The sequence below is a fragment of the Bidens hawaiensis genome, unplaced genomic scaffold (assembly GCF_021521415.1).
Source record: "Bidens hawaiensis isolate Kalapana, Puna unplaced genomic scaffold, B.hawaiensis_p1.1 tig00000097_1, whole genome shotgun sequence".
Lineage (NCBI taxonomy): Eukaryota > Viridiplantae > Streptophyta > Magnoliopsida > Asterales > Asteraceae > Bidens > Bidens hawaiensis.
This window is the reverse complement of record NW_027491017.1, coordinates 8601296-8626617: the sequence shown is the minus strand read 5'-3', so window position 1 is coordinate 8626617 and position 25322 is coordinate 8601296. Positions and strand designations below refer to the sequence as shown.

Sequence of the window (25322 nt, the reverse complement as noted above, 5' to 3'; positions counted from 1 at the left end):
TAAAGATGTTAATGTGACAGAAACCTGCAAAACAGACACCGTGAGCTCGTTACGGGAAGGACAAGAGGGGGGGGGGGTCTTCCTGTAACCACCCTCTGGCGTGAGAATAAGTAAAGTTCCGGTAGAGAGAAAGTACAAGTATTTAGAGTAGATAGGTGGGAGTGAATGAATACCTCATGAAGATTGTGAAGGTATTTATAGCGAGGGATGTGGGAATATAATTGGTCCAGCTGTCCCTTTCTAGAAGATGCTCTCATAACCGACTGGACACGTGTCCTCCAATGATATGTTGAGCTATACGGCCCATGTGCATGGTTGTAACAACCTGGACACGTGTCTTCTTGTAATAGGATGGGATAACCCTACCCATGTGCACGATTATAACAACCTGGACACGCGTCCTCCTCTTATTGGATGAAGGATCATGTATTCCCCAAGAAAGGAGCTTGGTAAATCTTCTAGAAGGGAATTGGTTAATTACAGCTGTCCTTTGACATTGCCTTCTGGTCATCCTAGCGGGTGGGGATACTACCCTGCAGATGACTTCTGAGGGTGCCTGGATGCTTCCGCACATAGTCTCTAGGATGTATCATCGTTCTTCCTTTATTGAGTCATGTGAGTGATCCATTTATCCCGCGGGTGACATATGAGGAGTTTCCCTCTGACCCGCGTGTTGTACTTAAGGGTGTTTGGGTCTTTTTGGTTCCTTACCTTTATAAGTCCCCCAAGTCCATTGTTTCTTCAGTGTAAATTTTTATGCGGGTGAAATTTTGGACTTTAAGATATTTTGGGGATTTTTAGAAGTCTGACAAAGATATTTTCGAGATTTGAGTGGATAACCATAAGAGAGGTGACATGACATCGTGCAGACGTGCGGGCAGACAACGTGACGTTTTGCCGGCTGTCACTGTACCCGACTGTACAGTTTTTTGCCTTTTCGAATTTCCCGCGTGACGTGGCGTCTTCTGGGTGGACGACGTCTTTCTCTCTCCACTGTTCGTATCCCATCGCATTAATTGCGATGGATATAAATAGTGAAGGTTATCTCTCTGTTGAAGTTTCACCATATTTGATTACTCGTTGCTTTCCTTTCATCTCTGAACCGATGGCCGGCGATAAAAGGTTATCATCATCGCTTGATATTAATACGGTGGAGATTAACTGGAACAGATCTAAGTATGAAAAGTTAATCCATACTTATGGGATTCCATCGGAGTGGGGACCGGAGTTCCCTACTGCTGGGTCTGTTGCTAGTAGACCTCCTGCTGGTAAGATAGCAGTTTATGCCAACTTCTTCTCTCATGGGAATCTTCGGTTTCCGATAACCAAGTTCCTTATGAAGGTACTTAGTGCCTATGGGATCCATCTTTCCCAGTTACACCCGCTCGGACTTACGCGAATTCGACACTTCAAATTCGTGTGTAAGGCGAACAGGATGGTGCCTCGTGTTGATTGGTTCCCTGTCTTTTACCAAGTGATCAATCGTGGCGAATGTTCAAATGTATTCCAATATCCAGGAGAATTATTGGAACTGAACCATCTGACGGTGCTCATGAATGGCGAACTAAATGTTAGGGTATGAATTTTATACTGAGGATCCTTAATCCTTAACTATCTTATGGGTAGATTATCCTTGAGATATGTAACAAGTTATAAAGGATCAATGATCCTCGGTGTTATTTGTTTACTAATGATTGCGTTTAGTATGGTGGTGTGTTAGATAGGTATAACAATTTTAAGTCGTGTTTGCATCAATTATCCTCATGGAGTATTCTCTAGCTGGAGTATGGATCCAGGATCCTTATTGAGCATAGCTAGTAATGGACAAATTTGTGTGAAGACTAATGTTTAATTGTTAACAACGGCTCTTAGACTTGTTCTTCCACTTATTTCTCTACTGGACTCCTAAAGCACGTGGTCATAATGGGAGCGGCTAGTGGAGGACTTGCTGATTGTTAGAAATTGTTGTTATTAATATTTTCTTTATAATTATCGAGTTATGATCGATTAAGGAACACTTGTACTCACACGCACCCTAGAGCAGAAGCAATCACTCTCTCTACTCACTAGCTTACTTTGTAACATCGATCATAAACTCCACAACACTTGTAACCACCTTTACCCATTAATAAACTTGACGGTGATAGTTTTCACCGTCCGAGGGTTTTTTGTGCCGGAGGTTATAATAATCACGTACCATCCGACCAAAGATTACATTGTTAATCTCTGACCGAAGCAATTCGACCAGAGATTACCTTGCTAGTTTTTGACCGAAGTAAGATTATCATAATCAAGGGTTTTTTCCCTCGTGATCAAATCATTGTGTTCATCAAGATTTCGATTATATACTCGCTTTTTTCGTGTTAGCACTATACCTCACCAAACAAATTTGGATATATATCCTTAGTCAATTTTTATCCAAAACACTAAATTCTTCTGGATTTCAGAAGAACTTGTTCCGGTCGCCATGGTCCGTCGTCCGGCCAATGAGGCGCTGCCAGATGTTGTTACAGCTTCTCACGAGGGCCAGGAATGGTTCCGCTTTTTAATGTTGAATCCCTCTGCAATGCGGGCCATGCCGGAGGAAGCCCTAGTGTGGGCGGGTATGAGCCGCTTGTTGCCGTATCCCGACTTGGAACCATTCTTTATGAACGTGAATGAAAGTAAGTCTTTTGATTTTTTTTTGTAAACTTCTGTTTGATATTTCATTGTGTATGTTTCAGGTGAAAGGACTATGTTGAACGCCCTTTTTGACGATAAGGGTTGTCCTCGGAAACGCATCGGCGATGAGAAGGACTTACCTGTCTTGGACATGACACGAGATCAGTTTCTCTTTCCTTCCAAGGTTTGGGCCGAACCGATAGCCTCAGAAGCTATATTTCAGTTAGGTGTGTACATTCTTAACCCACGCCCGTTAAATATCATTACCTCTGATGGGGTGATTGTACTTCTTTCTTCGAGCAATGAGTCATCACCCCAGGAGGAATATGACTCTGCCACTTCTTCTGAAATCTCATCTGTCTCGCATGCGTTGGCAGAGTTAGAGCAGAAGTTCTCCAAAGCAAGTGATGCGAATGTATGCCATGCGGATATGGTGGGAGAACCAACGAAGAAGAAACATCGGACGCATCGTCCGAAAAAACAAAGGATCAGTCTTGCCGAAGTATTAAAGGGATGTCTGGTAAGTCTTCGTGAAAACTTTATCTTTCCGTTATACTTTAAATCGTGCTTAAACGTTAATTTTTTGTATATAGAGCCAGCTGGTGCTACTGGTGAGGGTGTATCGTCAGAAAACTACCATCTCCGCCACCAGAGGATAAAGAGAAACCACCCCTTCCACCACCAGAGGATGAAGAAAAACCAACATCTCCTCAACCGGAGGAAGAGGAAGCTCCACACCCTCCTTCAGAGACTGGACAGTTTTCATCTGCTATGCCAAAGTTGTTTACAGATGGAGATGCTTCTGGTTTCAAGGAGAAGGAATCAGTTGCGGATGTGGAGATGTCCCAAACGCAGGAACCTCCACAACAACCAATACTCCCTCCTCCCCAGTCTACTTTTTCCTCCCCATTACGCCCAGTGGGCGTTTGGGAAATTTCCCACTCCCGGCTATCAAGTTTTGACTACTATGGAGTGGCTAACCCAGGGGAGGATGATTATCTGTATATCCCTCGGTGGGCTATTTCATAGGGGTCCCGTTTCACAGATCCGGACACTTTTGCTGCTTTTGTCAGCCAATGTGTTCCGCCTGCTGAACAAGCATTTCAGCGTGGCCGTCCCCGCCAAGATCTCCACATGGATTTTTCTTCTGTCCTAGCCAACACTGTGGATAGTGGGCAAGAAATTTTACGGGAATGGCAATCCGTGGGAGAAAGATGGGGTGCGATGACTCGGGCGGTTGATGAGGCTATAAAAGAAGCCGATGAGCAACGTTTGGCAGCCAACATTGCCAAGTGGAAATTAACTGATGCTGAAATCGCTCTGAGGGCTGAGATAGACAGACACTCCATTGCAGCTCGTCAATGGAAAGAGTCCTGTAATAAGCAAAATACCGTCCTTCAAGCTGCACGGGACAAGGCCCAGAGGAAGAAGGAGGACTTGGCTAAAGCGCTTGATGTGAACTCAAAATTAGAGGACCAAGTGATCCGCCAAGGTACCATTATTCAAGACCTTGAGGCGTCGTCTAAGTTGCAGAAGGAACAAGCGGAGCTCATGGAGGAGAGAGCTTCTGATACGCAAGACGCATAGATTCGCTTCTGCAAGCGCGTAACGAAGCGGAAGCCCGTGCAGCCAAATATTTCGAAGACAATCAGAACATGGCTGACGGGTTCCACGAGGTTCAGGGGAGGACAGAGAGAGCTGAAAAGGAACGATGTTGGCTCTTGGAGAAAGGCCTAGCCTCGGTATGTCATTCCCATTTCCTTTATTATTTTTCTTTATCTTGATCACACCATCAATGTTTGTGAATATGTTTTTCTTGACAGGTCATCAGACATATTAAGGAAGGACCTGAGCTAGTAGACAGTCTTGCCTTCCTGCTCAATGCTTCCTCCCAATCTGGTCGCCTGACTAGGTTTAACGAGGGGTTGGCGTATGCACAGGCTGGGCGTCTTGTTGAAGAACATCCGCTTCATGGGTTGGACGTTACTCAGGAGTATGAGATGGGCTTAAATGAGTATGACAACATGTCATTCCCTTTACAAGGCATGCTCCCTGATTTTTCAGCGACGAGTGATGGCGTCCAACGCCTGCGGGAGTATTTGGAGGAAGGGTCAGAGGATAATCCGCCGACGCCTCCCTCTTCGCCAAAACCTGATTCTCCGCCGCTAAAGCTAAAGAACTTGAAGACACATCCACTCCAGATCCATAGAATAGTCAATAACTTGTAATTTTATCTCATCTTTTGTAACCATCTTTTAATATGAATAAAAGAAGTCATTCGTCGTTTTGTGAATTTTATATTATGTTATACTTAGGACATTTTCTTTTGAGATATTTGAATATTGCAAGTGGATGTGGGAGAAGCGACGTGTTAAGAAAATAGTGAAATGACAGTTGGAGCGACGTGTGTGTCATCCCTCTACAGTCCTTTTCGCCTTTTCGTCTTTCCCGGTTAACGTGTCGCCCTCTGGTTGGGCCGTGGTTTCTCTCTCCACTGGCAATCTTCCCATCGCATTAACTGTGTTGGGTATAAATAAGACGTTTGAATCCCTATTTCACTCTTATCTTTTCTCACGAATTCCAGATTTGAGATTTCCGATACATTACCGGTGCTTATTACTCTCTACCACTTATTGATAATATGGTCAAAGAAAAGAAGAATAGTCCCTACATTGATAACGTTGTTATCAATTGGAAAAAGAGTGGCTTTGAAGATATCGTGAATGTATTTAGCTTGGAACTAAAATGGGAGCCGGAATATCCGGCAGACGGTTCTACTGCCAATAATCCTCCTGCGAAGAAGATGGCCGTATATGCGGACCACTTTACGTTCTATTTCCTATAACAAAGTTTTTTGAGGCCGTATTGACAGCATATGAGGTCCACTTGTCACAGGTCCATCCCTTTGGAATGTTAAGAATTTGACATTTCGAAATCTGCTGCCAGGCCCACAACTTGGAGCCCTTAGTTGGCTTGTTTGCCGTCTTCTATAAGATGATCAGCCGTGGTGGGTGGTATAGTTGGGCCACCACCGGGAAGGGCGTTATTGGTAGTGAATGGTACCGGAGTCTACATGAATGGCAACCAAAGTTCTTCTGGATCCGAAAAGACGTCGTTCAATTTGTGATGACCTATCGCAGATCTGACGCTGAGATGCCCGTGGTCCGTGCCACCACGCAAGTGGACCTTCCGTGGTTCAAGATTTTAACCCGCTCTCCCACCCCCATGCGTGCGATACATGAGGGGGCACTGGTGGGTGCCAAGATGAGCCGCTTATGGCCCTTTTCCTGACTTGGAACCAATTTACGAGAAACCCAATAAGAGTAAGTGTATTTTTATTCTCCAAGGTTCCGTTTGGGTATTAAATGTTTGTTTGTGCAGGTGAGGGATCAATATTCAGCTCACTACTGGATCATGAAGAGGGTCTTATGGTGCGTCGTCCCATTGATCCAAAGGATGCCCCCTTTCTCGAACGCACCCGCAACAATTTTTTGTTCTCCACCGCCCTCCGCCGGAAACTGTAGTTTCCAAGGCGATGTTCGCCAAAGGTGAGGAGATTTCTTCGAAAGGTGAGGGAGTTCTGAAACCTCGGCCTCTTACTACACTCAGCGGGGTGATAATACTTCTTTCTTCCAGTGAGGAGTCATTACCCCGTGAAGAAGAAGAGTTATCTGTTGATGCTACTGGCTTCGAGAGTGACATACATGCGATTACAGGTCTGACCCACAAACGGAAGCAAAACCCATCCACGAGCAAAGATGTGGATGCGGAGAAAGACACTGCTGAGACTGCTACTGATGAAGAGGGTGATCAGGTTTCGGATGCGGATACCTCCTAACCAGCTAAAAAGGGCAAATCAAAACTGTCCAAACCAGCTGTTCCCAAAAAACGTAAGCTAACAAAGTTGGGGGATCGCTTCAACCAGATTGCATAAACCACAGCTATTCCGGTAACATTCTTAATGTTTTTTGTATTTTTGGCTATTTCTCTTTAAGTGAAATATTATATTGATAACGTAAAGTGCTTCGCAGATTCTTTTGAGAAACCTGTCGAGGACCCATCCAGTCAAAGAGGGAAACCCCTCCTACATCCCCACCTAAATCTCCGCCAAAGGGCATTACACAGCCCATTGTCCTATAGGATACTCCTCCTGGTAAGGGTAAGGGGAAGGAAGCGTCTACCAGCTTCAAGGAACCTACTGTAACCCCAAAGCCGAATTCTCCTCTTTGCTTCGCAGACCGAGAAGGGCCAAGTACCATTGCCCATGGTCCTCAAGTATCTGCATCGCACAACCAAGAGAATCCATTGGCATACCAACCATCCTAGTCAGTACGTCCTGATTCAGTGTTTTCCGATACTGACGTGTGCCACGAGTATCTTCAACAAGGGATTCCTCCCGCGGAGAAGCAACGCCAGCGGGAGCGTCCTCGGTATGAGGTGGCCAACTTATTTTCCTACACCATGGCTAATGAGATATCTACCAGTCAGGAGGTATATCGAGACTAGTTGGCCATGAATGAAACATGGAATGATGTTGAGGCCGAGGCGGAAAATTCGAAGAAAGAGGCCGAGGATGCCAATAAGGAAGCTGAGGAAAACTACTTGGCTTCCAATACTGCCAGATGGCAACACGTTGTTCGAAGAAGAGAAAGCTCGCCGGACCCTTGCTGAAGAAACTGCAGCTATCTTACGGCAGCAAGTGGACGAACGTAGCAATCTTATTTCTTCCTACCTGGAAGAAATAAAAGCTTTGAAGGCCGAAGCATCCACTAAGGATGAACGCCTTGCTACCCTTGCCACTAAAAATCGAGAATAAGCCTTGGAATGTGCCGAACATAAGATGGTACTCATCCGAGTCAAGGCGGACAAGAAATGGCTAATGGCCGAAGGGATTCCCCAAGTAACTCTTTTTACCCTTTGATTTCTTTTAGAAAAGGTATTTGTATCTAGAGTGTTTGTTCATTTTTTATGTTACTGGGTTGTTGCACACATCCGGGAGGGTGATGAGTTTGGGAACTGTATCGCGAAGCTGCTGGTTGCCTCCTCTCAAGCTAAACATCAAGCAGACTTTCAAGAGGGTCTTCAGTTTGCTGAAGCAAAAAGACCTCTTGAGGAATTTGCCTTGCATGGCCAAGATACCGCCTTAACCTTTACTGAGAAGACAAAGGCTTTTGACAATTTGAAGTTCATCATTGAAGACCAAATAACAGAGCTTGCAAAGAAGGAGGATGGAGTTGACCAGTTGAAGGCAATCCTTGCAACTGGTTATGAAGATAACGAGGAAGATCAAGAAGATGAAGATGGGGAAGATGAAGATCCGTCATTGTAATTATGTCATTCTTGTAACCACCGTCTTCTTGTCTTTTTTGTAATCGTTGTATGACTTTGTAATCCCTTTTGACTTATATATAAGAAGTTTTTCCTTCACACTTTGTCTTATGTACATAATATAAGTGTTTAGTTATAGGATCTTCTTAATTGTCAATAAAGGATTACATGTATTCTTATTAAGGACCTGCGGATCATTTTTGTCACGCGGACCAGGAGACGTTTGTTGCTCAGTAATTGTAGACAAATTTAGACAAAGTTTTTTTTTTAATAAGGAAGGCACACAGGCCAGAATACATTACAAACGATGACATTAAATGTCTTTTTTACTAGTCTACTGGAGCGCGCATGCCAAATAAAAAGTAATTGATACAATCTTGACTCAAATGTAACACTTTTTTAATTGTGCAACATTCCAAGTTCTGGGAATTTCAGTCCCATATAACTTTTCCAACTTGTAAGCACCATTGGATAATACTTCTATAACTTTATAGGGGCCTTCCCAAGTTGGGGCCAACTTTCCCGGAGGCTCTTGACCAGATGCTTCATTGTTGCGGAAGACAAAGTCTCCCGCATCAAAAGTGCATTTCGGAACTCGCGAGTCATAGTACTTTTGTAGTTGACGCTTATAGTTATGCTCACGGATCAGTGCTAACTCTCTCCTTTCTTCAAGGAGATTCAGGTTCATCCGAAACTCTTTGTCATTGTCATTGTTTATCAATATTCGTGTAGATGGAACCCCAATTTCAGCCGGGATCATGGCTTCAGTACCGTAGGTTAAACTGAACGGCGTTTCAGAATTACTTGAATTCATCTGAGTGCGGAAGGCCTAAAGTACATGGGGCAGTTCGTCAACCCAGCCCGTTCGTTTAATTCCCAATCTTGCCTTAATCCCTTCTTTGATTGTTCGGTTGGTCCTTTCTACCTGACCATTGGCTCGCGGGTGAGCTACGGAAGTGAAGACTTGAGTGACTTGAAGTTCTTTTAGCCGCACTTGCAATCCACTATCCGCGAATTGGGTCCCATTATCACTGACAAATTTTTGTGGGAGGCCGAGGCGGCAGATAATGAATTCCCACAGAAATTTCCTAACGCTTGATGCAGTGATGGATGCAACTAGTTTAGCCTCTACCCATTTGGTAAAATAGTCTATATCCATGATCAAGAACTTGACTCGTCCTGGGGCTTCAGGGAATGGACCCATGATATCGACCCCCCACTTTTGTAACGGGCAGGCAGATGTTACCGGCACCAACTCATTCTTCGGACGCAGCATATTGGGAGCATGACGTTGACAAGAATCACACTTTTTAATCTCTTGTACAGCATCCATGTGCATCCCCGGCCAGTAGCAACCGACGTTCATGAGTTTTGCTACAACCATTCTCGGGCCCGCGTGAAGACCACATATACCTTCATGAACTTCACTTATCAAATAATTCGCATCCTTGGCGTCCACACATCTCAGAAGTGGGCCGAGGAAGGATCTTCTGTACATGAAACCATTTTGCATTTGGTAGATCAAGGCCTTGTGTCTTATCTTTCGAGCCGCGGCTTTCTCTTCCAACCATTCTCGGGCCCGCGTGAAGACCACATATACCTTCATGAACTTCCCTTATCAAATAATTCGCATCCTTGGCATCCACACATCTCAGAAGTGGGCCGAGGAAGGATCTTCTGTACATGACACGATCTTGCATTTGGTAGATCAAGGCCTTGTGTCTTATCGTTCGAGCCATGGCTTTCTCTTCCGGTAGAACTCCAGCTGACAAGTAAGCCATGATTGGCGTCATCCAGGATTCAATGCCGGGCTGTATCACTAACACTTGATTCTGCGGGGTGGATGGCCGATCAATGACTTCAACACGAATTTTTTTAGCGAAGTGTTCAAAATTCATCGAATCCAACTTGCTAAGAGCATCCACCGAATTGTTTTCGCTTCTTTTGATGTGAATGACTTTGCACGATAAAAATTGAAGGATCAAGTCCTTTGCTTGTGACAAGTACGAAGCCATTACATCGTTTTTTTGCTTCATAAGTTCCGTTGATCTGTCCAGCGATCAACATAGAATCCACCCGCGCTTCTAGGTGTTTTACCCCAAGCTTTTTAGCTATCCTTAAGCCAGCCAAGAAAGCTTCATATTCTGTCTCATTGTTAGTACTTTTTAAGTCCAACTTGATGGCATAAGTGAACTCATGACCCTCCGGATTAACCAGCCTGATGCCTGCAACTGACCCTTCATTACTTGAAGCTCCGTCAGTAAAAAATGACCAAACTTGCCCTTGTTCAGGAGGTACTGGGGGTTGCTGTTCAACTAAGCATTCTTCCTCTTTGTGTTGCGGAACTTCTGTGACGAAATACGCCAATACTTGGCCTTTGATTGCTGGTATGGGCTTGTATTCAATTGCATGTTCTCCCAGTTCGATGGCCCATTTCTCCAATCGCCCAGACAAACCTGGCTTGCTTAATACATTTTTGAGCTTATACCCCGTTAGCACATTAATGGGATGACCTTGGAAATATCTGTGGAGGCGCCTAGCAGCATAGAATAGTGCCAGAACCAGTTTTTCAGGCATTGAATATCTAGTTTCTGGACCTGCCAACGTCCTACTGACATAATAAATTGGTGTTTGAACATTCTTTCTGTCTATCAGTAGTACGGCTCCAATGGCTATATATCAGATGCTGATAAATATAGTGTCAGGGGTTCTCCCGCATGTGGTGCTGTTAAGGTATGCAACTCCATCAAACACTTTTTGACCTCCAGAAATGCTTGTTCAGCTTCTGCGGTCCACTTGAAGTGCGCTTTTTTGAGGCAATTCTTCAAAGTCGAGACAAACGGGTAAGATTTAGCCGCATTATTGGCTAAGAATCTGTTCAGTGCAACCAATCTTCCATTAAGTGTCTATACTTCTTTGAGGGAGGAAGGTGAATGCATGCGGGCTACTGCCTGAACCTTGTCTGGATTGGCATTAAAACCCGCACCCATTACTATTACACCCAAAAATTTTCCTTCCTCCATTCCGAAGGAACACTTGCTGGGGTTCAACTTCATGTTGATCTGCCTGAGGGTCTCAAATGTATCCTCAATATCACGGAGCATTTGATCTTCCTCAACACTCTTTATAAACAAATCGTCCATATAAACTTTTAGATTTCGCCCAATCTGCCCCTTAAAGACCTCATCCATCAAACGCTAGTATGTAGCACCCGTGTTTTTCAATCCGAAGGGCATCATCTTGTAACAGAATATCCCTTGGTCTGTGCGATATGCTGTCTTGTCTTCATCACCCGCCGCCATGCGGATCTGGTGATAGCCTTTGTAAGCATCGAGAAAACATTTAAATTTGAACGGGGCTACAACGTCGACCTTAAAATCAATTTCTGGCAGTGGGTAACAGTCCTTTGGGCACGCTTTGTTTAGATCCTTGAAATCTATACACATCCGCCATGTCCCGTTGCTTTTGGGAACAATGACTGGATTAGCGACCCAAGTCTTATAGTTGATTGGGCGGATGATTCTAGCATGTAAAAGATCTTGAACTTGATCGTTCATAGCCTTGGTCTGTTCCAGACCCATCTTTCGTTTCTTTTGAACAATTGGTGTGAACGCTGGGTTCACCCGCAGCTTATGTTCTGCAATCCTTCACGGGAGGCCAGTCATGTCTGCAGGTTTCCAAGCAAAGATGTCTACATTCTTTGTTAAAAGTTGTTTTAAAAATGTCCTCACTATTTCAGAAATAGCAGGCCCAATCGTTATCGTTTGGTCTAGAAACTTCTTGTTCAACATCCACTTTTCTGACTCAGTCCTCTGAATTTGATTTGAAACTTCTCTGGGTTTTGAACTTTCTGTCGTGAAACAGTGATGGTTAATGCGGATGATTGCTACACCAGTGCGGGTCGGAACTCCTACCGCACCATGAGCTGTAGAGGGGTGAGCATTAAAGTCACCATTTGCCTCACGTCCCAAGATGATATCATGCTTTGATGTCTCCGGCAAGACTAAAAACTCAACATCTTCCGTTTTGAATGAATTCCATCACTAAGAGTGACTGTAAAAGAAATTACCCCTCGAGGGTGCATTACTTCACCACCAAAACCAGACACAGGAGGGTGAATTGGTTTCAGTCTCACCTTGTCATCTTCATCAAGTTGTTCAAAACATTGTTTATACATTATGTCCGAGGTACTTCCAGTATCAAAGAAGACGTAATGTGAACGATAATGACCTATGAGGGCGGTGATTATCAATGGGTTTTTGTTGTAAGGTCCTCCTTTAATTCGTGGAAAAATTACAGGCTCACTCTTCCATTCTTCGTCAATAAACTCTCTCCTCTTCCTTCCAACTTTATGTTCGCCTTGTATCATGTGAACATTCAGGTCCTTAACTTGTTTCTTGGATGGGCCCTGATTATCTCGCGCGGGAGATTTACCAGTCCCTGGTTTCGTATTTTTGACCAAGTGTCCAAGCTTTCCGGATTTCACTGCTGCCTCGATCTCACTTTTCAAGGCTATACATTCATTCGTGTTATGCCCTATGTCATCATGAAACGAACAGTGTTTATTAGGATCTAGGAATGATCTTCTCGTGAGTGGTTGAGGTTTCCTGAAATTTACGTTCTCAGTGGTAAGGATTTCTAAAACAGTCTTTGACAGTGGAGTCCAATTGTTAGTGACTCATGCTGAAGAGTTCTGTTTGTTCTTATTGCCTATCAGAGATCTGGCATCGAACTGCTTTGATTCCTGTTTGGCCACGAAGTTTAAAATTCTATTTTTAGAATTTGTTTATGGTTCTCAGAACCCAAAATCTTTTCCGTTCTTGCGAACAACTTGGCCGCAGTCATGATTCATCCCAAGTTTTGGGCATTTCGTCTCTACCAGTCAATGTTCGGATCAAATTGTCACATTTCACATTATTGCGGAAAGCTCCCCTCAACATATCCTCGCTGATACCACCAATATTAAGACTTTCGTTGTTAAAACGAAAAATGAAATCCTCGACAGACTCATTTTTTCTTCTAACAACGTCTAATATTTCATAAGGGTCATGGGTGTGCTTCTTCTGTTAACTGAAATGTTGAGAGAATTTAGCCACCAAGTTATCCCAATTCTGAATCTGTCCGTCAGGGAGTTTTTAAAACCATTCACACGCTGCCCCTATTAACGTTAATGTGAACATGTGACACCAGTAAGGGAGTGTCTAGCCACTGACACCTCCTACAAACACAAAGTTCAACAGGTGATCTCTAGGATCAGTCATCCCGTCATACTTTCCCAAAGATGTGGGGATCTTTGCGTTAACCGGGAACGGCACTGTTGCTATGCGCGCAACAAATTTTGATTTCTCAGCAAAGGTTGCTGGACGATATGGTTGAGTAAAGTCTTCTTTCGCATTATTATGGTATTAAGTATGGCGAACTACCGCACGCGGGCAACTAGTTTCATCCATACCATGAAGTCTGCTATCCCCACAGTAATAGCTAATAACACTTGGACGGTATGACAGATTTCAAAATTTTCTCTGTAGGAGGGAGGACGTGTGATTATTGGAGGATAATCATGTCTTCTCCTAACAAATTCATCTCTAGAGAATCCATCAGTTTGCATGCTTCCGTGCATCTGACTCCTCGGCATAGTTGTGGGAGGAGAAGGGGATCTTCTGGGAGATTCATCATAAGCTACAGTACGAACGCGCAGTCGCTCTTCACGAACCATGCGCTCGTACTCAGCTGTGACATTTTCCTGCTGGATACGGAATCATTCCTCAGGGGACAAGAGTCCTTTAACTCTGGAACTTCGAAAATGAGCTCTCATCGATTCAGAATTGTCGGAATCGTCTTCCAGACCCAATTCTGTATGGGTCCGGTGTTCTACCATGATTCGACGTAGATTACCCGGATTAGAACCTCCTGGTGCCGTAGCACGAACAAGGTCCCCCGGAGTAGGACCTTATGGTGCAGTGACATGTCCTAGGACACTTGGAGTAAGACCTCCAAGTGTTTTGACATCAGCAATACGTCTAGTAATTACAGGAGTTTCCATCGGCCCCTCAGGTTATTGACTCATATCGTTCGAACCAACAGAAACAAAAGATTATCATAGTTCTAACACAAGCACAGATGGCACCAATGAAGAAACATGGACCTAATCCCCTTACGGGTCCTAGATCCAATGAGTCCACAAGGTATGATACAAACAACAACCAACAATGATTCGAGCCCAATTTGCCAAAGTCCAGTGACAGAAACCTGCAAAACAGACATTGTGAGCTCATTACGGGAAGGACAGGGGGGGGTCTTCCCGTAACCACCCTCTGACATGAGAATAAATACAGTTCCGGTAGAGATATAGTACTTAAGTATTTATAGTAGATAGTTGGGAGTAAATGAATACCTCATGAATATTGTGAAGGTACTTATAGCCGAAGGATGTGGGAATATAATTGGTCCAACTGTCCCTTTCTAGAAAATGCTATCATAATCGTCTGGACACGTCTCCTCCAATGATAGGTTGAGCTATACGGCCCATGTGCATGGTTGTAACAACCTGGACACGTGTCTTCTTGTAATAGGATGGGATAACCCTGGCCATGTGCACTGTTATAACGACCTGGACACGCGTCCTCCTCTTATTGGCTGAAGGATCATGTATTCCCAAGAAAGGAGATTGGTAAGTCTTCTAGAAGGGAATTGGTTAAATACAACTGTCCTATGACATTGCCTTCTGGTCATCCTAGCGGGTGGGGATACTACCCTGCGGATGACTTCTGAGGGTGCCTGGATGCTTCCCCACATAGTCTCTAGGACGTATCATTGTTCTTCCTTTATTGAGTCATGCGGGTGATCCATTTGTCACGCGGGTGACATATGAGGAGTTTCCCTCTGACCCACGGGTGGTACTTAAGGGTGTTTGGGTCTTTTTGGTACCCTACATCTATATCTACTGCCTTGAGTTATTATTGCTCAATATTTAGTTAGTTAGTTTGTTTGATCTTGTTCATTAGGAACCAAAATGGTGCCACCATTTCTTCTTTGGATTTATTTCTTTCTCAAAGCTACATATATATTTTATACAACTATTAACACAAAGAACTTACATCTAATTTTTTATACAACAAAAAACAAACAAGAAATTTAAAAATTATCTGGGATTTTTTATTATTTGTATATAAACAAATCACCTGAACAATAAAAGCAAGTGACGATGTAGGTGTTTTGATTGAGTTTATTTTTCGGATTTTTTATGTTTGAAAGTGTAACCGAAACCCGGCCCTAATAACAATTGGTTTTCGGGTTTGTTTAAGTAACAGGTCGTCGGGGTACGTGTGACCTTGGTTTGGGTATGGTTATGGGTATATCGACAGGCCTAGGTTTCAGGGTGACTCATTATTGAGTGAGAAGTTCATACACATGAACATGAATGTCTTGGTGGTGGGTCCGTATGTCTTTTATTATATTAATTATGTAGAGAGAGAGAGATTTTAAAATAGGTGGTGATAATGTGACAATGTTTTTGCGTTGCGTTTTCTTGTTTGGTAGTTTTATGGTTTTTTTCCAAATGAATGTTTTTCTGACTAGACATGTTTTTTGGTACTGAAATTATTCGGCATAACGTGTAGGTACCCCCCCACGTATCAAAAGAGGATTTCGTTAAAGCATGTCCCGCTTGTTGCAACATTTGCAACTGCAAAGCATGCTTGCGTGGATTTTCACCTAAAGATGGTTACAAAATTATATGTGTTGTATAGTGTGTAGTACTCCGTAACTGGTTTCTTAATATTTTATGCAAGATATGCAAGACATTATATGTGATGTATTCTTGCTCTGCATATAATAAAATCAATTACTCCAAACAAATCCTGCACAAAGTGTACCCTCTTGTGAAAACATTGAATGAAAACCAAATGATTTAGGAGGATACAGAGGCTAAGCTTAAAGGTATCTCAAACCGCTCGGGTCACATGTCAAAACAGGTTTTGGTCGGTATGGGTTTTGAGCAAAATAAGTTTCAGTAGAAATGGGTAATTTTGAAAAATCATCAATTTGGTTCAGGTCAATACGGGTTGAATTGTGTCATTTTAAGAAAGAAAAAAAAAGCAACAAATTCGGTTCACCAGCTATAATTTCTTATGGTGGCTAATCCGTTTGGACCCTTTAAAGGTAACAAGTTTACAATAGTTACTGGTTGACTATTAATTTAACTATTTAAGTATATCCAAGTAAACCCGTTTACAATTTTTTTATTCCTCAAATCAACCCATTATTACTATAAATAATAGTAATCACAAGTTAAATTGAAACAATTATTTATTAATATTATTATTATTATTATTATTATTGTTGTTGTTGTTGTTGTTGTCGTCATTATCATTACTCCCCACGTTCCATTAAAAGTGTCATGGTTTGAAAAACACAAAAGTCAAGATAGATTGAATAATTTTTTTTTCTTAACAAATGACAATAATGCCCTTGAACTTGGGTCCATCAATATTGTTTATTAATGTTAGTTGTTTATGTTTAAGTGTCAACTTGGAAATTAACTAATAAATTTTGAAAGTGGACATTTGTAATGTGACAAACAAAAAAGGAAATATGGACACTCTTAAAGGGACAAAGGAATTATTATTATTATTATTATTATTATTATTATTATTATTATTGTTTTGGAAGATGTATCTATATCAGAGTTATAGTTAAAAAATGCTGATGTATTTTGGTAATTTACTTAATGTTGTTTAATAAAGCTATTTCATAAACTACACTTTTATGCAGTGACCGTTGTGGATCATATTTCTTTGACTTGTATTGACGTTATGCATGTGGATATGTTTTACCTTATCCACCCATAAGCTTAACAATAAAGAAGCAACTCACAGGCTAGGGAAGCTTAGAAATAAAAGAGCAGCAAGTATAAGCTGCCAGATGTGGAAGCTTGACCCTTGCCCAGCAAGATTCCTAAGTTGACCAAGAAGCTCATGCTACAGTAATGCTAGAAAAAGTCACAACTGACCAAAAGCTGGTGCCTGCCATAAAGTAAAAGCAACTACATGACAAAATAAAAGCTGAGCGCATGTTACACTGAAATGGCATGCATCCCGTCTGCATGAGCCGAAATGAGAGCTGACATTTTCTACTTAAAAAGCTTCAGCTTCCCGTAGAGAAGCTTTCGACTGCCTATAAATAGAACATTCCACCAAAGGCATTCTCATTCAATCTATACTCTTCCTTCATAGTTACAACCTACATATCAAATTACTTATTCTCACGCCAGAGGTTGATCGCAGGAGACCCCCTCATGCGGTTAGACTATCCGGTCGTATTTCTTCTTTGATTCTTTGCAGGATAGGAAGCTTTGATAGGCACATACTCTTGAACTGATATACTATTATTGTTCGCTATATTCGTTGTAGTAACAAGTGGCACCCACCATGGAGCTAGCACTACTTAGAACAACAATTCCGGTAGCTTTAGCTCCATTGTTCTCAAGTATTATCCTCTTATGGCTGAAAATAGTAATCTTAATCAAAGTGCTCCTATAAACGTTGAGCAGTCAGAAAATTATTCCACACCAGAGGAAAACATTGGCTGTAGTTCTCCTGAAATGAACAGGCCTTTGGTCATGTCATCATAATCTTGAGTTCCAAACACCACCCTCATCTGGAAGTGGAACATTCTCCCCAAGGAGCGATTTTCTCATTCTGGTGGAAAGTATAGATATGACGCTGGAGGGTGTTAAACGGAATTTCATCCAGCTCAGGGAGCTGATGATCAAGTATACTCAGGAAGAGCGAGACAAGGGGTAAGAATAAGGTTAGATTATAATGAAGAACATGAGGTAACATGGAACAACTTTTTCAAAGGTCACCCGCTATGGTATCTTCCACAACAAGTACCTCTCTGACTGAGGCCTTAATGTAATTACCTCTGACTAGAAGCATGATAACAACACCTATGGTGGAACCTACAACTAGGTATCATGCTACCTGGTATGCCATACCCTCAGATGACTGCCTTGGTGATGTCTCCATATGGTCAACCATGGCCAATAAGCTTAAAATAGCAAGCTTCCCAAGGCTCATAATACAATAGCAGAGAAAATTGCTGATATTTACGAAATAGCAAGTTTGGTTGGGATACGATAGCTTAAAATAATGAGCCCTTTTGTAACCTATCTGCCTTTACAATAGCAGAGAAAATTGCTCATAATACTCACAAATTCGCCTTCACCCTCTCCCAACCAAACTTTGGGTATTGGAAGGCGATGATCGAGCCTTTCCACATCACCAATAATCTGTTTGACTGTTGATGGTACCATACCCTGCCCTGAAGCAAATATTTCAATTCAACCGGATAAACCAGGTGAATCTTCAACTATGGATAACCCAAGTTATTCTCGGTGGATAGCTAACGATGCTCATGTCCGGATGATCATCCTATCCATTATCTCTGAAGCATCCTTTCTACATGTTCAAGATACGACTTCTAAAGATCTTTGGCTTTCTCTAGAACGTTCATATGCACCACACACAACCTCTCTTGAATAGACGTCAAAAACATAGTTACTCCAAATAATGATGAAGGTGATGAAACCCTTATCACTTATTTGACCCGTGTTATGGAAAATGCTTCTGCTTTAGCCAATATTTACGAACCGATGAAGGATAAAGACCTTGTTATGCTCACCATCTCTAGATTATGGGATGAATAAAATGGTTTAAACTCTACTCTTGTAGCACGTTGCCCACCAATAACCTTCAACAAGTTGCATGGTCTCTTATCTAACCATGATTACATGGTCAACAAACCTAATCCAAACCTTTCTGTTCCAACACCGCAAGCCTTTGCTGCCATAGCTGGTAACCCTAATATTATCCAACCACAACTAAATAATTTACAACAGTTGACATCATAGTTGGTTTATAAGTTAAACCCTACTAGTTTAGCCAATTTGAACCCACAGGTGTTTTATGCCACTCAGCCATCAAATAACTGAGGTAATCGTCGGGGTACATCTGGAGGCAACCAGGGTCAATAGCCAGAACCGTGAAAACAATCAAGCTTCATCTACTAGGCAGTTTACTTGGGCATCAACTCAAAACTTGGTGTATAGCCATTGTTACTATTGTGGTATTGGCCATCTCCCCCTAAATGCCCTATTAAATTACTTCTACTGCTTGGTCTGGACTTCAAGGCAGTTTTACAAATCTATCAAATTCTGGCTCGACAACAAGAACCACTTGGTTATCCGACAATGGTGCTAACTGTAACAACTCGGATTATCCATATATTATTTGTTAATAGATACCTGACCCGCATTTATGTTTGGGAAAGTTTATCAAAAAAATACCGCATTTATCGAGTCAATTATTTATTATAATATTAGTTTTTAAGTAGTTATTTATTTTATATTTATAACTTACAATGTATGGAAAATTTAACCCAAACTAAAACTATCATCTCATTAGGGCTGTAAACGAACTGAATGAACAAGAACAAGGCCTTGTTCGTGTTCGTTTGTTAAGGAAATAATGTGTTCACGAACGGTTCACGAACACTTACACTTACCGAACGAGATTTTATGTTCATGTTCGTTGATTAAGGAAATTAATGTCTTAACGAACATAAATAAAATCGGCAGAGCCTAGAGATTAAGACCGATGTATTCATCAATGTGAATAATGAAAGCATGTAAACGAATTGAACGAACACGAACAATGGCATGTTCGTGTTCGTTTATTTATCTTTAAACGAACACGAACACTTAATCGAACAAATATTTATGTTCATGTTCATTTATTTTAAATACGAACATTTGTGTTCGTTTATATATAATTTTTTTAAATCCAAACGAATATAACTGAACAAAGATAAATGAACATATATGAACACAAACAAACATAAATGAAAACACTTAAATGAACACAAATTAAAAAATATAAACTTTAAGTAGATAACTCAACCAAATATTATTTTAATTAATGTTTATTAATACATAAACAGACATAAACGAACGTTCATGAACATAAATGAACGAACGGAACATGTGTTCATGTTCGTTCGTTTAATTTAACGTACACAAACTTTTTGTTCATGTTCGTTCGTTTATTAAATAAATGAACATAAATGAACTTCTCGCCGAACAATTCACGAGCAGTTCACCAAACGTTCGGTTCGTTTACATGCCTACATCTCATTATGTATCCACTCAATAACTCCAGGGACTAATCTGCAAATTTAGTTAAACCTTATATTATATTATAACCCAAACTCGTTTAACCAAAACCTTAGACCCGTACTTCGAACCCGATTACCCATTTGAGAGCCTGGACCTCAGTTTTCGTATCTATTTTGGAAATTGAATCATTATACGTATTATACATTCCATCTTCGGCCTAACCGGCGTTTTAATTACGTTAAATCGATCAATCTGTGATTCGTTCATCCTAATTAACATAGCCGACATATCTTGTAAATCATTATACGTCTTAGCAATCATTATAATACAACTAAATCTGCATAAATCATCTTATCCTCATCGCCAATCAAACCCCTAAGATTAATTGTGTTATTGTGAACTGCTACTATCGTTCGTATTCATAGTTTTGACTGTCGTTTGTGGTTCTTCGGTCCCCATCAAATCATCATTATATCAGGTAATTAGTACATGAACTGGGATCGTTTAACATGTAATTCAATAACCCTAACTCTAATTAAACAAACACGAAACAGATTAATGAATTGTAAATCTTAGGGTTCATAATCAATTTTGGGTTTAAATCAGTATTGTATTTAAAATTTCATTTCCAGTTTATAAACAATCTGCAGCTTAGATCATATGGTTGTTTAGTGTGTGAGTTCTCCAGTGAGCCGGCCAGGGGCGCGGGTTCGAGCCCTTGCCATCCCACTTTTTGTTTTTTATTTTTGTGATTTGTTCTTAAATGTCTAAATGAGTTGTAAACTAATTTATTAATTAATATTAATTACTGAATAAACATTATTTTATTAAAACCATCATCTTGGAGTTTTTGTTTCTTGTCAAATTTCGTTAAAAGCTTTTGTTTACGTATATTTATACACACACACACACACACACACACACACACATATATATGTATGTATTATTAGCATATTTTAAATAATAAGTCATCGTTATTTTATTAAAACTCGACACCATTATTGATGTTTCTTCTCGTCGAACGTTTTTACAAGTTTCTTATATTTAATATATTATATATATATATATATATATATATATTATTCTTTTAAAACAAAAATTAAACGTATTTATACATCTTTACCATTAGATTTTCGTTCAAGATTCCATTATATATATATTGTACGATAATTGTTTCATTTAAACGTTTGTATTATAATTATTTAATATTATTATATTACATGTATATATTTATCTTATTATTATACATTAAAATTAACTATTTAAAAGTCTATTACATTTCAACTCATATATATTTATTTAAGCTAATTATATTGTTTTTGCAATAACTATAATCATTAGAAATAAATCGTTCAATCAATAATATATTAATCACAAACATAGATCCTTTCACATAGAAACCCTAAAATCTGTCATATTAATATTTCGTTATAATTAATTTTATTATCATTAACAATCTGGAAACTTTGTCAACGCATCCCGAGAAGCTAGGTCTCATTTAACTTATTTTCTATCACTTTGTCATCTTCATTTTTTCTACTTTATCAGGTGAGTATCTCACCCCCCCCCCCCCTTTTAACTCATTTTTCTATTTTGGGGACATACGCGTTTCTAAATATTTTGGTATTATTTAATACTCAACTGCAACTGTTAATCATGTGTGTATACCAATTTATGCCTAACGTGTTATATGCTTATTTGCTTATTTGGTTGAACCGTCGTAATAGCCATCTCCCAGTTCATCTGGCATCGTGCTCATCATCAACTTATTTAATTGCTTATTTGGTTAGACCGTCGTAATAGCCATCATCCAGTTCATCTAGAATCGCGCTCATTGACAACTTATTTACCTGCTTATACCGTCGTAGTTGCCATCACCCAGTTAATCTAGCATCATGCTCATTGTAAACTTATATATTTGCTCATTGGTTAAATTTCTTATCTCACTTGATACAGTTTGCACTTTTATTTATTATTATATATTCACAAAATCTAGTGTTTTACTCAACCACATGTTGACAAAACCTATTGTATATTTGACGCATATGCAGGTGACCGCATGATATGATTATCAAGATTTGTTTGAAGAAACTTATGGTGCATGTTAGAGAAGAAGATACAAGAATTAAATTTTGGATGTTTGTTTTATTTGTTTAATTATGAAATTTATGTACTTTGATTATTTGAATTTGTTGGACTATTTAAATTGGAATAATAGATATTACCATTTTAAATTTTGCATGATAGTACCTTGAGAGGTGTGAGCAATCAGCTCACGTCCCGACATTTCCGCCTTAGGTTGGGGTGTGACACTAATAGCCATGCTACTCCTGACTTATCAAACCTTGACAACTCTGAAATGTACCAAGGTAATGATTCCCTCCACGTTGGTGACGGTCAACCTTTACCTTTTCTTCACATCGGTTCATCAAAATACGTTTCACCCAACAAAACATTTAATCTTTGTGATATTCTTCATGTTCCTACAATTCAGACCAACTTATTATCTGCTAAAAATTTTTGTGTTGATAATAATGTTTATTTTGGGTTTCATGCTTCTTTCTTTGTTGTGAAGGACAAGCATTCACACAATATCCTTCTTATGGGTCCAAGTAAAAATGGTCTATACTCCATCCAGCTTCCTCAAATAAAAACAATTGCTAAGCAGGTCTTCAAATCCACAAAAGCTTCCTCAAATGTGTGGCATCAACGTCTTGGACATCCACATGAACGTGTCTTTCATTATGTTATTTCACATTGTTCTTTACCAGTTTCTACAAAATTATATTCTGCTTTATGTATCCTTTGCTAGTTGGGAAATCTTCCAAACTTTCTTTGGATAACTCTAAGTTTCAAAGTATTAATATTTTGGATTTAATATAATGCGATGTTTGGGGGCCCTCACCTACTATATCTTTTGATGGGCATCAGTTTTTTTTTGTTATATGTTGATCATCACACCCGCTATATGAGGTATTATCCCATTGTACAAAAATCCGATGCATATACCACATTTACACATTTTGTAACAATGGTGGAACGGCAATTTAACACTAAATTGAAAAGTGTTCAAACCGATTGGGGAGGGGAGTTTCGTAACCTTTCTCCCTTCTTCACAAAACTTGGTATTATTCATCGACGCTCATGTAACTATACTAGTGAACAAAATGGGATTGTTGAGCGTCGTAATCGTCAAGTTGTAGAAACTAGGTTTGCCCTTCTTTCCCATTCTCATCTTCCACAACGATTCTGGCATTTTGCATTTGAAAAAGCTGTTTATCTCATCAATTGGCTACCATCCAGAGGATCTTCAAACAAATCCCCTGTTCCACATCTCCTTAACCATAAACCAGATTACTCGTTTCTTCGTTTCTTCGGGTGACAATGCTTTCCCTAACTTCGACCTTACAACTATCATAAAATGGACTTTCGCTCTACACCGTGAGTTTTTCTTGGGTATAGTCCCACTCATTACAGTTATCGTTGGTTAGATCCAATTACGGAATGGATATATATCGTGAGACATGTCCTTTTCAATGAACATGTCTTCCCATTTCAAACCCCTATTTCTTAACCGCAACCTCCTTCAACTTCCTCATATTTCTCTTTACCCCACACCAGTTCCAAACCTTTATCATGAACCTACCCAAATCGACCCACCTAGTCTTACCTATCTCGCTTGTTCAATTCCTTCCACACCAAGACCTATTACCTCCATATCTACTACACCACCACAATCACCATCATCATCATCTCCATCAAATACTTATGCTCCTCAAAATACATATTCCTTTCCCTCACAAAATTCTGATCCTACACCGCCCCTCCCTTCTCGGCCTTGGCCATCCCACCTTTGAAAAAACCCTAAGAAAACCATTCCATATAATCCCTCTACTTTCTCCACTACTCGTTTTTCTCCTACTTTCGAACCCACTTCCTTTTCTGTTGCCAAAAAGTCACCGGAGTGGCCTCATGCCATGACCAAAGAGTTTGTCGCGCTTCATAAGAATGGAACATGATCGTTAGTCCCTCCTGTCAACAACACTAATATTATTGGTTGTAAGTGGGTTTATAGGTTAAATAAGGATCCACGGGGAAAATCACTCGTTATAAAGCACGAATTGCTTCTAAAGGCTTTACTCAACAACCTGGCATTGAATACCATGAGACGTTCAACCCTGTGATCAAAGCCACCACTATTCGGGTACTTTTATCTCTTGCTGTGACAAGAAACTGGTCTCTTCGTTTATTAGACGTGCAAAACGCATTTTCACATGGTGATTTGGAAGAAACGAATTACATGAAACAGCCACCTGGTTTCATTGATCCAAGCAAATCGAATTATGTGTGTCTCCTTCACAAATCTCTTTATGGGCTTAAGCAAGCACCACGTGCATGGTTTAATCGCTTGTCGACAGTTCTCCATCAACTTGGCTTTTGTGGATCCAAAAGTGATCCCTCACTATTCATACTTAACTCTGGTGGTACACTTATTTATATACTTGTTTACGTGGATGACATCATCATTACCGACAACAATAACGCAGCCATTAATAGTATTGGTCATCGCCTGAGTTCCATCCTTGCAATTAAAGATCTTGGCCAACTCAACTATTTTTTTGGAATTGAGGTGATTCATCATAACAAGGATATTATCTTATCCCAACGAAAATACATTTTATATGTCCTTCATCTTTCATGTATCTCTAATTGCAAACCAGTAAGTTCTCCAATGAGTGCCTCTCAAGTATTGACCATTGATGATAGTCCACTACTTCCAGATCCGATGAAGTATCGTCAAAGTGTTGGAGCTTTGCAATATGCCACTCTCTCTCAACCATATATTGCCTTTTCTGTCACATGTGTGTGTCAATTCATGCACTCTCCAACAAACAACCATTGGTCAGCCGTTAAATGTATCCTATATTACTTACAATGGAGAACGGATTTAGGTCTTTTTATACGTCACTCCTTGGGATCCTCTTTACAAGTCTTCACTGATGTTCATTGGCAAAATGTCCTCTCCTCCCCATTTCAAGCCTACTCTGATTCTCCTGGTCTGCTTGTAAAAAACACACTGTTTCGAGGTTCAACTGAATTTGAGTACAAGGCACTTGATGATACTGTAGTAGAATTAATTTGGTTAAAGTCTCTTCTA

The 25322-nt window shown here is 40.5% G+C and overlaps 2 protein-coding genes across 2 annotated transcripts; both read right to left on the bottom strand.

The window, feature by feature from the left end:
* Window positions 1-8371: 8371 nt before the first annotated feature.
* On the bottom strand, window positions 8372-8803 carry LOC143570304 (uncharacterized). The gene has a single exon (XM_077056012.1). It carries the CDS (start codon window positions 8801-8803, stop codon window positions 8372-8374), a length of 432 nt encoding a protein of 143 aa, XP_076912127.1.
* Window positions 8804-9900: 1097 nt separating this feature from the next.
* On the bottom strand, window positions 9901-10566 carry LOC143570113 (uncharacterized). Its single transcript, XM_077055877.1, has one exon. It carries the CDS (start codon window positions 10564-10566, stop codon window positions 9901-9903), a length of 666 nt encoding a protein of 221 aa, XP_076911992.1.
* Window positions 10567-25322: the final 14756 nt, after the last annotated feature.